The 15,126-nt window shown below is 41.2% G+C and overlaps 1 protein-coding gene across 1 annotated transcript in view; it reads left to right on the top strand.

Annotated features, from left to right (window-relative positions):
• The window catches only part of fam184ab (family with sequence similarity 184 member Ab), a gene marked incomplete at both ends in the record, with an annotated part of 179,245 nt that overhangs the window by 118,973 nt on the left and 45,146 nt on the right, over positions 1-15,126 (top strand). Inside the window, 3 exons of the mRNA XM_084000346.1 lie at positions 2,506-2,667; positions 4,642-4,763; positions 14,341-14,491. Coding sequence (XP_083856472.1) covers positions 2,506-2,667; positions 4,642-4,763; positions 14,341-14,491 — 435 coding nt within the window. The remainder of the gene's footprint in view (positions 1-2,505; positions 2,668-4,641; positions 4,764-14,340; positions 14,492-15,126) is intronic.

The raw sequence follows: 15,126 nt of genomic DNA, 5'->3' as shown, positions 1-15,126 counted from the left end.
TTCAGTGTTATTGTCAGTTTGTCCTTGAATTTCGATGATGTGCTGATGAAGATCATGTTATTTGACTAAAAGTCTCCAGGCTCAGTGGTGCTTCTTAACTTCCTGTTGTTAATGTCACCTCCAAAAAATCCTCCTAAATAACACGTCTGACTTGAATAATGAGCAGTATTTAGCATTTGAAAGATGAAGTAAACAGCAAATTCCAGCCATAATAGAGGATGAAAAATGAGGCCAGGGTCAAAGGAGTGTGCAGCTCCCGTCTCACTGGAAGGACGCACACTGGAAAAAAAAAGCAACAAAAATACAAAATTACCTGCAGTGTATGGAAATAAACTAAACCCAGACTGAGCCCAGGAGTTATAGGGGTTTAACAGCCTGGATGTGGCAGAGGAGCTAATTGGCTCATAGGCCTCTAATTATGTTACTGATAACAGTTCGCTCTGTAAAGACTCAGCTCACAAGTCTCTTATTATTTTTTGACTCTGGAGAGAAGTGTGTGTGTGAAAATCCCCAATTCTTAAGTGATGAGGAGATGATTTTAAAAGTGATTTAGAGGAGGAATGGAAAATGCAGTAGTTGGCTGCTTATTTATTCATTAGCAATGTTGGTGCAGCAGCATTAACCTGGAAATATACAGTAACAGTATCTGCCTGAGCTGCAGGTTCATTAAAAGTTGGGTCTGGAGTTTTTCGCCCAAGAATAAACGTTAGACTTGTACAAAGGAAATCTGTCTTAATCATCACCTATGGGCTTCTAGTCCTGTGTGGTGGGGGCTGTGTCTGCAGCGCCCCCTCACCCCTGCCTGTATTTTGGTCTTTTGCTTTGTTTTGTTGTGCACAGGGATGTTTCTGGGTGGAGAGCGAGAGAGTCTGTGTTTTCTCTCCAGCCAATGACGGAGCTCAGGTGAAGCTACGTGCAGCTAGTCTCAATCGCTCTGGTCTGGGGCCGTTGACTCGCTGTTTTGGTAGAGACAGGCCTTTGCGTCAAAATAAAAGCACCAAGCTAATAAAATGCGGTGAAACTCTTTAATTTAAGGAATATAACTTACAAGAAAGTCCCAGAGCCATTAAGTTAACATTTTGCTTCTATTGTATTACAAGTTAATGTCTATTTTATAAGTTTTATGTCTGTGAACACATTTACTTTGGTGAATTTGGTGATTTCCGGATCCGCTAGAAAAATTGGAGTTAACGGACGCCTGGTGAAGCGAGGCTAATGTGCAGCAGAGTAGGAGCCTCAGGGCTGCTAGCCGCACTAGCTGTCTCTGATGCTAACGAGTGCTAGCACATTTCTCTCTCTCAGCAGCAGTAGTCACGACCGCAAAGAAAAAGAAATACAGTCTGAGTGAAGCGCTGGAGCCGCGGACCGATTCCCTACAACTAAAGCCTCGACTGGTAACAAGTATGAGGGCCGTTGTGCTGAGCTAGCTCAATGCTAACTTCAGCTAGCGGTTAGCATCCGCCGCTAACACCTGCTTCCCAGCTCACCACAACGGCATAACAACATAACACCGGAGGCTCCCGGTGTTGGTGACGGTCAGATATCGGCCCACGGCTCCAGCGCTTCACTTGGACTGTATTTCCTTAGTGGAGCTGTGCATAAAATGTTTTTGTTTCAATGTTTTGTTTACAAACTTCAACGAACAAAACTCCAGACTCTACCTTTAAAAACACCAAGAACTGAATTGTAGGGAATGAGAAAAAGAGAGAACACTGCAAAAACTCAAACTCTTACCAAGAATATTTGTCTTATTTCTAGTCGAAACTAATCTAATTCTACCTTAAATAAGACTCATCACATTAAAAAGTAGCTTGTTTTTAGACACTTTTTACTTCTTTCGAGCATATTTTCACTTGAAAAATAAGTAGAAAAATCTGATAGTGGAGCAAGTTTTTCTTTCTTATTACAAACACAAAAAACTTGCTTTCACTGGCAGATTTTTCAAGTGAAAATGTGTTTGAAACAAGTGAAAATGAACTAAAAACAAGTACATTTTTAGGTGATGAGTCTTATTTTAAGTGGAAAGAGATTCGTATTGAGTAGAAATGAGACATTTTGACAAGAAATAGGACAATTATTCTTGGAAAGATTTTGGGTTTTTGCAGTGAAAGAAAATAAACTTTATTCTGTATTCAGTTCAGTTCCTGGTTGGAGAGTTTGTATAATCCCACTGCAACAGTGTGTTTGTTGTTGATGCTGCTGTTTTCACCTCCATGTTAACATTTTGTAAGTCATGCTGAGCTTTTAACACCGATGTGAATGAACTATGATGCCACGTTGGCAAAAAAAAAAAAAAAAAACAGGCCTGCATGGCTCCACCAGTGTAAATGGTTATTGAAAGCAGCTCCACCTCACTGAGTTTAAAATGCTGATGCAGTTTCAAGGTTCCTGCTGCCATGCTGAGATACAGCCTCCAGTGCAACGGAGGAGAGGCTGTGGATGCAGTTTACTCCTCCCTGTGTCTGACTCTGTCCACGTTCCTCCGTCCGTCCGTCCTCCCTGCAGGTGTCCCGGCTGCAGCAGGAGGTGCAGCAGGGGGAGCAGGACATGGGGACAGCTGAGGGTCAGATCTCCACGCTGAAGGAGGCGCAGGACAAACTGCTGGAGGAGCTGGACGCCACCAGGGCCCGGCTGAGAGAGACCAGCAACCTGCTGACTGCACTGCAGGTCTGCACACACACACACACACACATTAACACTCACTCAACCTGTACTGATTCCTTTACCTCAACCATCACAGAAACACAAATCACAGCTGTAACCTTCCCTAAAACCAGCTTCATTTCGTGTGTATTCAGACCTGGTTTGTTTGGAGCAGTTATTCACCAGGGCTGGGCCGATATGCTTTTGTGCCAATTCGATTCTCTAACGATTTTTCGGTCCCGATTCGATTTAAATTGCGATTCTGATTAAACAAGTATTGCGATTTTATATTTCAATTATTGTGATTTTCTTTCCTTAAACAAGAGCAGGTTGAACCAAACACTTGACAATACATCATAAGTCATATTTACAAAAAACAATACACACATCACATCAGTTTGTCTGTTGTGTTCGTTTGTTCACATAGATATCTGTGAACAAACGAACACAACAGGCCGGTTTGACTTTGTTGAGTGTAATGGCACAGAATACATGATCGTACAATAAAGATTGGTTGTCCCCCCAAAAAAAAAAAAATCGCCAATTAATATAAAAATTGATTTTTTTGGCCCAGCCCTATTATTCACCACCTTTGGTTTCACCCCAAAGATTGGTTCATTTGGGAATCTGCTTGGATTAATCCACATCCAAGCAGGTTCTTGGATGTGGAATAACTTCGCTTTCACACCAGAGCTGTTTGGTTTCGCTTTAAATGGACCAGGGTTCGCTTTATTTCCTGGGATAGTCCGCTTCGCTTGGTCTGGTGTGAAAGCTGGAGCGGACCAAACAAGCGAACCCCGGTCCACCTGAAAATGTGGGTCTCGGTTCGCTTGCAAGTGAACCGTGGTGCAGTAACCTTGTGAACACAAACCATCACAACACAAAAAAAGAAAAATGCAACAATTGTATCATTTTAGCCCCTGAAATGGACCAAAGCAAAGAGGTCTGAATCCGCCTTTAATCCTCATCCAGCCCTGTAGAGAAGTCAGACCCAGATACGACGTATTCACATTCACACAGAGACAGAGACAGAGCCTGGAGGAAGATTCACCAGAGTGTACTGTAGTTACCTCATAACTGCCTGATATTTAGTTTAAAGTGGTTCTGTACAGTCAGACTGGTCTTAATTCATCAATTTGTACCAACTAGAGAAAAGCAGCAAATCCTTGTGTTTGACTCGGTGGAACCTGTATTAACCTGAGCAGGTGACAAAGCCAAAAAACCAGTGGAGTGTCGACACCTGATGACAGTCTGTCTGCTGTGGGTTTTAGCTGTAGCACAAGATGCTAGTAAACACACAGCAGCACGACTTCAGCCTGAGGCAGATTTAAATCAATAAATCAGGTCCTAAAATCAATCAGTTTATTTCCAGTTTATCTTTATCTCCAACTGATCATCTCATCATTTCAGTGCCAGATCTTTTCTGGGCTTCTGTGTCACCGCTCCCCCCAACAGGATTGACATTGCTGTTAGCAGAACGGTTGAGCTGGCTAATAGCAATGTCACTCCACAAACAGGTTTGGCTGTTTTCCTTCTTTCTTTTTTTTCTTTTTTTTTTCACGCTACAGAAGATCCACAAAAAAAAAAAAAAAAAAAAAAAAAAAAGTTTCCAAGTTGCCTCCAGAGCTGGATTCTTGTCAGGATGGAAAAAACCCTCAGAGACACATTTAGACTGTGATGTCTCACTAACACTTTACTCTGTCTCTCTCCCTCACTGTCTGTATCTCTCTCTGTATCTGTCTGTCTGTCTGTCTGTCTGTCTGTCTGTCTCTCTATCTATCTATCTATCTATCTATCTATCTATCTATCTATCTATCTATCTATCTATCTATCTATCTATCTATCTATCTATCTATCTATCTATCTATCTATCTATATGTCTGTCTGTCCCTCTCTCTGTCTCTCTCTCTGTCTCTCTGTCTGTCCCTCTGTCCCTCTCTCTGTCTTTCCCTCTGTCTCTCTGTCCCTCTGTCTGTCTGTCTGTCTCTCTCTGTCCAGGGGGAGCTGGAGACCCAGAAGCGTCAGCATGAAGCTAAACTCATCACCACCAAAGAAGAGGAGAAGATGAAGATGGACAAGATGGCTTTAGAGCTGGAGCTCAAGTGGACCGAGACACTCAGGTGTGTAGGCGTGTGTGTGTGTGTGTGTGTGTGTGTGTGTGTGTGTGTATATATAAATGTGTGTACATGTCTGTCTATGGCTGTGTGTGTGTGTGTGTGAGAGCATTTGAGTGCTGAGTATCACGCTCCGTCTTTGTCTCGTCTTTCAGCAGAGACAGAGCATGAAATTAAGAGTGGATGGGAAATTGAAGTCTTTCTGTTTCTCTATTTTCATTTCCGCACATTTACTGAAACACACACACACACACACACACACACACACACACACACACACACACACACACACACACACACACACACACACACACACACACACACACACACACACACACACGCTCAGGTCAACCAGCTCACAGTATTGACCGTGACAGAGACAGATTATCCTCGGAGCGCTGTGCAACTTCTCAGTCGACTCCAGTGTAAAAGCCGGCGGCTCATAAGTCTCTGGTAACGTCGTTCACACACCTTTGAAGTGTTTTTACTCACAAACCTCAGAGAAGGAGACTCACTGTGTTAAACAGCATCTTAATGCTCTATGACAGATTTACTTCCTTTTTTTACACAATTTATTTTGTAATAATGGACTTTCTAGTGGACGACAAAACCAGAATGCCTTTCAGTAACAATGCAGAAGTGTCTGAATACCAGGACCATGCATTCACAGTTTGTACATAATGAACAATTGTAGCAGCGTCACAATTTACATTATATATATAAAAAAATAACATGTTTTGTCACAGCGTCCCAGTTACTCTTGATAAATCACAAAAACACACTGTCAACACTTTTCACAGGAGTTTTCTTTCTTTTTCTGCTTCTTCTTTATTGCTGTGGATAATCCAGAGAAAGGGGACAGCGTTTCTAAAAAGAGAATTTGCTATTAAATGGGTTTTTAAAGCTGCTGTGAGCAACACAACTCAAACTATGGAGAAATCAGAACAACACACACACACACACACAGATGACATTTCCCAGATGAACCGAGAGTGTGAAGGTGAAAACGTCAAACGTCGGTACGAGACATGTCCCGATCGACATTGAAGGTGACTTTCTTCAAATATCACAAATTCAGAATATTAAAGAGACACCATTTAAAATATTCTAGGAAAAAAAAAACGCTTCAAGGGAACCTGAGATGCCGGTGATTTTCTTTTTTTTCTTTTTTTCTTTTTTTTTTAAAGCAGCTCTGCTCTGCTGCTGCCAAACTTCTCCTCAGTCATTTTAATGTGAACCTGCTGGAGTCTAAAATTAACCGTCACATCTGATCCGACCTTAAGGTAGTGAAGATAATCAGTTTTAATCCCGGTCATATTTCGGAGCGAGCTCTTTGAAGAGCACTTCACACAACGGCTCGGACTCCACCTCGGACCCCACGGGATTCTGGGATACTGGCTTCATTCAGCCCGACTCTGTCTCCAGCTCTGGACGGATACAACAGGAAACTGAAGCCACCAGAGGAAGAGCTGTGTGTTTATTTATTTTAATCATTTGAGCAGACGGGTCCTAAAATGATTTATCAGAGGACGTCAGGACAGACAGTCTCGGCCACAGCAAACACACGTTTACTGTTTCCAGTGTGCATGTGAGTGTGCAACTGAGGACTATTGGCTCCATATGTTTGTGCAGCAGTGGATTATAGTTTTAAAGGTGAACTATGTAAGAGCGGTCTCTTCTCCTCTGTGTTGCTAACCTTCCTCTCGGCCATTTGCATTTCTTTACAACAGAGCCAGCAAGAAAGCAATCAAAAGATCATGTAAGAAGTTACAACGCATATGTTTGTGTAGTTTTATCTGTCATAAACAAGGTTGGTTTTCAGCCAAGAGACGCTAGGTGGAAGGCAGAGAGCCTCCATTCTCCCTGGAACTAGTTACAAGTCATTGATTTAACCAGAACTAGGACTCTGGAGCTGTTTAATTAAGGTGAAAATGTAGCATAGTTAAGCTACAAATCCTGCATAGTTCCTCTTTAAATGTTTCTAGGTTAGTGACAAGTAATAAGAGAGATAAACTAGTCTGAATCTGTTGAACTGTTGATATTGGCTTATTGCTGGTATGTTTTGCTACTGCTGATATTGGTGCATGTCAGAGATAACCAGTGAGTTTGTTTGACATCCCATTCAACAAATATCCTGATCAAATCTCTTTATTAAAATTACTGGACAATTAGCTATTTAACATTATGTAGTATTAAGAGTCATATTCCTTTAACTTCATCCATGTGTTTTTAAATGTAATTTCTGGGTTTGGAAAAGCGATACTGTAACCTTTGAAGGGTGAAGAACCAGAGCTGAGTAACTTTAAGGTTGAAGGTTACTTTATTTGTACCCTCAGGTAAAAGTGGTTCGCAGTGAGTCAGCCTCCTTTAACACAAACACGTACAACCAACACAGGACAAGGACACTTCACTAACCTTGATTTCAGCAGGGAAAAAGAAAAAAAAAGTTAAGTTTTTCAAAAAAAAAGAAGAAAAATAAACTCTTCGAAATCACTCAAATAATGGTCCAGGGTTGAAATTTAAAATGCTTAATATCAATTATACATCTCTTTTTAAAGACCACACTGATATTATATTTTATTATATCATATTTTAAGCCTTTTCCTTTTTCTTTTTTACTTTCTTTTAAGATAATCCAATATCAATCCCTGACATTAATCTTATACACTAAATATTATCAAGTTATTCCAACATGCACTAAAAGGGTTATTTTAAATTAAAGACTAAAATGGATAATATCTGTTATAGGAGCCGTCTGCAGTCTCGACTCCTCTTGTAAAGTGTGACTGGTATAATTGCAGCCTGCGTGGAGTTGGACCCACCACGGTTTACAGTCAGCGCTGTCGTGACACGTTCGGATATCAAACTGACGTGTTGCCAAGTCAAACAGAGCAGATGAATTAGTCTCTGTCCTGATCACATCTGTACTCAGGCTCAAACATCTGCCACTGACACTTCATTTAGCTTCTAAAACAATCTCCGTAACCATGACAGACATGTGCGTGCTGCAGGTTTTTGTTTTTGTTGTTTTTCTTCCTCAGCAGGCCCAGAAAATAGAAAATACAGATGTATTGTTTGCATGTGTTTGCCGAGGGAAATAACGTCCTTGGTCTACAGATTTATACCCAGGGAGTGTGTTTACTCTTTACCCTCTAATGTGCACTTCACACACTTTACTTTTATATTCAAGGGAACAGCGGTGTTGCTCTCCTGTTGGATCAAGAATAAATGTAAGTTGTTCCCAGGGATAAATGCTGAGAAGTGCTTTATGCAACGTTGCCGTTTATCGGACGTAACTGAATCACCGAGAATCAAATTGAATTGAATTGCATCAAGTCAAGGTAAATTGATTCTGTGTGTTTTGAGGATTGAAGTCGACCTGGTGTTGATGTGCAGCTCTGCTACTGCAGCATCTTCTCATCACTGCACTTAGCTCCACGTATTACTCCACTTTAAACCTCCAGACTCCTGCTGTGTGAGTTTAGCAACATCAAACCCACATTTACTGTGTCTAATAACCTCGAAGGCCTTATATTGATCTGTTGCTGCTTTCTATTTCCCCTTGTTTTCAGTACAAAAAATCCAGAAATATGTCTAAGATCATTTGGAAACAGTCTTCATGAGTTTATTTTTCAACTCGTCAATACACATCTACATCTTAGCTCTTTAATAACCAAGTATTTGCTCATCAGTTTGATCGATTTCTTGTCTTTCTTGAACCTGGGATCTCCCTGATGCTCCTGCTGGGGAAGTTAAGCAACTTATCACATATTGATCCAGTCATTTTTCTTAAATTCACTTTTTTAAATTCATTGGGAAATGGATAAATATAACTTGGTTTAAGATGTCATTCAAGAGGGTGAATATCTGATCATCCCATCTAAACCTGCAAACCTTATAGCATGACTATGATCCTGGTCAAGCATCAGCCCAGACCAAGTAAACTTTATTCATATAGGACCATTCAAAAGCAAAGTTACAAATTCTGCACAGAACAAATACAATACAATAAATGTACAAGCAATAAAAGAATAATAAGTTCCCAGAGGACCATTTCTACGTAAAACTACTGTATCTATGGACTTGTATAACTGATGGTGGGAGCCACGACTGTCACTTTAAGTGGACTCACAGTAGAGAACATAATGGGACTGATGATCCTCTCTCTTAAGGACAGAGTTATAAAAAGGATGACAAAAATAGAGGATTAATAAGTGTCAGCTCTTGCATCAAATTATGAAAAAAAAAAAACAGGAAGCTGTTTAGAAACGGCAACATCCCTCTCTTATCTGAGGACTCATCACAACCTAAATCTGTCTGCTGCCTATCTCCACTGTTATACTTTATTTTTATACCTCCCTTAGAAGTATGGAGAGTTTTCCTTCTTCGAGAGTCGAGTTTCTCCAGTAATGTGAATTTTTCTGATGCTTAGTATATCTGCAAAAGGAAATATGGCTTCAACACCCGGTGTTTTTTAACAGTGTGTGAATATTTAAAGTGATAAAAAGTGACAAAAGCAGAACACAAAAGGAAGCAGTATGATGTGCAGCAACAGCAGTGAGGCTGTGACGTTAATGAGTAAAATTGGCTGCTTCACAGACAGATTAGGAAATGTCTCTGTTAATTTTCTGTCTGCCGTGCTGACAAACCGACTGTAGCCTGCTCTGTTAAATACCTAATAAATCTCTGACTCACAATGGTAATGGATCTTTAAAAGTAAAAAAGTCCACACACTGGAGAAATAACTAAAAAAACACACACACAAAAAAAGTACAGAAATAAATAAATAAGTAAGCGTGCTCATACTGAGCTCCTGTCTTCATGTCACCCTCCTTCTCCTCTCACTTTCTTCTTCATTAGCTTTCATTCACCTTCCTTTGTCTTTATGCACAGAGCTCCTTATTCTCCCGAGAACGTCTTTTCATTTGGCAGTAGGGGTGAGTACACTGTGGTTAGTGAGCCGGCTGAATGAAGTGGGGTGGTGGGTGGGTGGAGGGGGGGGGTAGAAGGCTTTAATCCCCGTTTCACAGTGGAAACAGACGGTGTCTCTGTGATAGTATAATCATGGAGGGAGGGAGCTCTCAGGATTACCCAACGAACAGAGGAGAAGAGCTCAGACAGAACCGGCCCGCTTCGTCCCAGTCCTGCAGAAAACCCTAGAAATATGAGTCTCTTGATCCAATCACATAATGGATGTTGGTGGTGGACGGTGTTTCTCTAGGAATGGAGGTGATGGTCACTTTGCTCCAGACTGAAATATCTGAAAATTTATTTAATGGACTGTCGTGAAATTTTGCACAGATGTTCATGATACCCTGAGGATGAACACTGCTGCGTTCACTGACCACCCTGCAGGTCAAAGCTTCAGAAATGGTGCCATGTCATAATACATCCATGCATAATTCTGACATCCCAATGGTCCGAAAATTACCCATTATTCCAAAATATCAATGTTTCGACCATATTAAACCCATTGTTCTGACGTCCTGTTGTTCAGAAATCTCAATATTTCTAACCCTAATCATCAATAACTGATACGAGTGCATGTTGTAGCCTACATTATTGTCCCTAACCAAACCCTAATCCTAACCATAACCCACATCCCATAACCCATCGGAGGGCTGGTCAGCACCATGGAGAGCTCCCCAAACAACCCAGACCCCAGTGCGCCAAAGTTAATAACAGGAGGTTATGGTGTTTCATTCTCTCCTCTCTGTGGCGCCTGGTGTAATCACAGGACGTCTGAACAATGGGTTTAATATGGTCGGAACAATGGGATGTCCAAACATTGAGAATTTTGGAACAATGGCAAATTTTCTGAATGTTGGGATGTCTGAATTATGAGCGGACCCCTCAGAAATATCTCTCCATTACTGAGATTGATCGGTTTGAAAGCTTGTACAGCTTCCCCTCGGACAAGTTTTAATACTTTGACTAGCGCCATCTTCAGGTCGGACTTGTCTGACACTGTGGTTTATTCATGCTGAAATAGTGACACCCTCGTTAGCCTCAGCTAAAACAATTTTGCTTTTAAGGCAATTAGTATAGGCTAGCCTGTGCTACAGTAAATTAAAATAAACATACAACTTTTTCCTGCTAAAGGTTAGTTTATTGAGTGTTAGTATTGTGAGGATTTTGAGTATGTTAATTAGTATGTTGAGTATGGTATGCTAATGTTAGCATGTAATTCGAAGAACCAGCCAGCTTTATGGAGTTGCTAGCATGACCATAGCCTCTAATATCTATTTAACTGTGTTTAGCAACACTTTACATTGTTTTAAAGTTAAAAAAACCCCCCAACTTTTTTCTACTTAGCATAACATGACTAAGCATTTTCCAGGCTTAATTTGACGTGTTTAAAGTATGAGAGCTGTATAAAGTTGCGGTTCTTCTTACTCTAGTTTGTTAGCATGTTAGCAATCTAACAATTCAACTAATGTAACATCAAAATTAAGCATTTGGATGTTAGCATTTAGCTCAAAAATACTCCTACACACACTAATACTCATATTCACACTCCTATAAACATATAAGATCATGTTTTCATGTTGTTCCTGTTGCATCTCATCTGGAGAGACGTGTCGGTAATCTGACATCAAAGCTCACAGTTGGCTTCAGATGACACAAGACTGACAAATACAGTAATTACGGTGCCACATGAGATGTAAAACAATGCAAACACACATCACATAGGACTCGTCTTTAATGGGCTCCTATAGACTGTGTAGGCTTTAAGAGTGGGAGACGGTGGACACGGTTCTCTCTAATGGATGTTGAGATACGTGTCCTTTCGGAGAGCTTCCGTTCTGCAGCTTCTGCAACGGTGGTGGAGGCTTTTTAGTTTCCCACCTGGCGCATGAGTCTTCAGGCGGTTTGAATTCCACAGCAGCATTTGTGTGAGATGCCTCAAGCAGGTTTTACATGCTGCAATGTTTGCGCAGAGAAAACTGTGACTTAAGTGTGAACCTCCATCTGCGATGCGACACCGACGTGGGCAAAGAGCAGAAGGACATCCATTATTTAATTAGTCTCATTACCACATAGCAGTACATTCAGTTTTTACTGGAGATAATCTAACTCTAATCTCTCTTGCACCTGAACGCTGAGTGATTTTCTTACATACAGAAGCACAGATGCCGTCAGTGAGAGTTAAAAAGCTGAGGTTAGCTGTAAGACTTCAAGTCCTTGGTCTGAATATTCCTTTGATACCTTTTTGTTGTTGTAATTGAAACATTTCACCATGAAAAAATTCATACATCAGTAATAATAACGTTGCCCTCGAAGGTACATCATTGACCCCAGAAATAGGTGGTTAAATATGTTAAATATTCAGCGCAGAACTGAGAAATATAGCAGATAGAGGTGTTAACAGATATGAAATATGTATGTAAACTATATAATTTAGGTTCAGTTAAGACACAGTGATGGTTCCAGATGGTGAGGAGGCTTAATGGCGATTAAAAAGATGCACGGCCCCACTCCTGAGATGAGCAGTTTGCCTTATGTGGCTGGTAGCAGAGACTCCACCACCAGCAGCAGCAGCAGCAGCAGCAGCAGCAGCTTCATTCAGCCAATTATCCCACATTTTATCAGGATATTTCCTCCTTCCTCTGACAGTCGCTTCACCGTTTCAACTTCCATCCCTTCGTTTCTTCTTCTCTTCGTTCCTTCACCTGCCTCCATCTGCCCTCCTCGTCTCTCTCTTCCTCTTCCTGCCCGGCAGATGCTATAGAACAACGCTTATTAGGAAGAGACCAGAGCTCTTTGAAGCCCAAGGCCTCTGTGTGTGTGTGTGTGTGTGTGTGTGTGTGTTGTGTAAGTGTAAGAGTGTGAGAGAGAGAGCGCATGTGCATCGACGTCTTTTAACTGCTTTCTACTGAACGAGGACATGAATGATGACACGTGTCAAGCGAGCTGCATGATGAACGTGACTGTCTGGTGTGTGACTGTGTGTGTGAGACCGCCTTCAGTCTGACACTTCGTGGCTCTGGAAGTGACAAAAAAAAAGTGTGTTTGCCTGGATACTTCATTTAACAGCTGCCATTTCAACTCCCACGCAGCCATTACACACACACACACACACACAGCACCATGCAAAAAGCTGTTAGCAGCAGCGTTTAAGAGTGATGGTGAGAGATGTCGGGCGATGGAGCCTCGATAAAAGGCCATTTATTGTTCCCATAAACCTTTTACCTTTCTCAGTCTCTTCTCTCTGATTCCTCATCAGCTCCTGAGTCAGTCTCACCTCAAGTCGCTGAGAACAACAAAGATAAAAACTGATTAATACAAGATTAGGTGGTATTGATTGTGTGTTGTAAAACAGACTGGCACTGTTACACTGTTAGATCCATCCGTTTACTGGTTATACTGCTTATCCATGCAAGGTTGTGGGAGCCAATCATAGGGCTGATACAACCTCACACAGTCACAGTCACAGTCACACCTATGGATGTAATTTATGTAACTGTGAGTGTGTTGAGGAAGCTGGAGAACCAGGAGACGACCCACACAACCCAGAACTGTCTCGCCGCCCTGACACGGCTCCAAATAACTTTATTTACATGGTGTTTTTCACAACAGACAAAAGGAAATAAAACCAAAAGTAATAGAAACTAAAGGGAAAAAAAAAGTTGGAATCAAGAATTAAAAGCTGGTGTGTTTTAAGTATTGTTTTAAACTGAACTAAAAGGTCTAAACTAACACACCTGTTGATCCCCTCTGGTAGATCATTATAAAGTGAAAAAAAGTGGAAAATGAAAGACAGAAAGTCCTTCTTTTTTTTCTAAAGTTCAGTGGAAACCGCTTATAGTGATCATGAATATAGTAATCAACCACTTAAATGGATCAAAAGGCTTGGGACAGAATCATTTCTATACAAATGCTGTTTAAATAATTTGTTTATAGTAATCATGAAATCCACTTATAGTGTTCATGTTTGCTCATTTTATGAATGAAAACATGTGCAAAAAAAGTTTTAAAACTACTGTACGTGTATTTATTTTATTTCTTACTCCCATGATTCCTTGCTGGACGTCTGATTCTGCTGCTAGCTAACGTGTGTGCAGTTTATGTTCAGTAAAAAATAAGAAATAAGTCACCACCAAGCCACAGCTGGTTACCGATCTGCACTAGGACACACAGTAGGCCGACTGTGTTTTACTAAACTGCCCAACAATGTTAAAGGCAATTGCCTATTCATAATTTTAACCACCATAAGCTAGACATTACTGTGCTGTATTGTGTACAGTATTTGAGTTATGTCTGCACAGTAATTAAACTTGCACGATGCCGCTGGAAAAGCATTTGAAACGACTGTGCCATGTTTGAAACATTAAATAAAAGTCAGTAAATGCTGAAGCTCAGTTTCCTTACATTTTTATCATTGAAAAACTATACAAATGGCATTTACATGATGTTCTGCACAAAAAATACGTCTTTGGACTGTTTTAATACTTGCAATCACTTTTCGCTTATATATCTCTTACATTGGTTTGCGTTGCTCACAAATCAAGTGTAAAATCAAACTGATGCTCCTTTTATTGCCTGTTTATTGACACTGGGGTGTGTTGTTGTTGTGTTGCAGGCAGGAGTGCAAGAAGCTGCGTGAGGAGCTGAAGGAGGAGCACGAGGAGGACAAGGCCGCGGCTCTGTCTCAGCTGGCACAGAGCAAGGAGCAGGAGCTGTGCAGCGCCAGGGAGAGCTGGCAGAGGAAAGTGGAGGACCTGCTGGAACAGGTACGACCACGGCCAACGGGTGTGTGTGTGTGAGTGTGTTAGCGTGTGTGTGTGTGTTGAACATATGGTTCCTCTCCAGCCTCCCTTTCCGTGTCTTGGTTTCTAAGTGTTACTTGTGCATTTTGGAAGTTAAAAGGCTTTAGAGAGTCCTGGAAAGAGGATGAGTGGAGCACAATTTAGCAGTTAAAGATGGTTGTAATCTTCATCCTGCTGCCGAAGGCTTCTGGGTAAAAAAACCTTTAATTGTAGCAGTGGTCAAAGTGGGGAAGAGGAGGGAGAGTGAGGAAGACACGAATGACTCAGACCTGCACACTCATTGTGCAGCAGGCCTGTGTTGTCAAAGGGATAGTTCAACATTTTGGCAAATTGGCCCATTGCTATAACCCCTATAGTTTTAGGAGTAGGTTCATTACCTTTAATTGTCGGTGCAAGCTATTTTTAGAACGGCGGAGCAGAGCCGCGAGCTGCTCAGAGCTACGCTACAGAGGCTAATGGGATTTCTTGGTTTCCCTCATCAAACTCTGATAAGGGAAACCCTGACATTGTCATTTCAGAAAAGATCTGTTTTGGGGGCGTCCAGACAAAAACGCTGCAAGCTGCGTTTTCAGATTTTCCCACTCTGGAACCTGTTCCCA

This window comes from Trachurus trachurus, assembly GCF_905171665.1.
Source record: "Trachurus trachurus genome assembly, chromosome: 24".
Lineage (NCBI taxonomy): Eukaryota > Metazoa > Chordata > Actinopteri > Carangiformes > Carangidae > Trachurus > Trachurus trachurus.
This window is presented reverse-complemented; position numbering and strand designations above follow the sequence as displayed.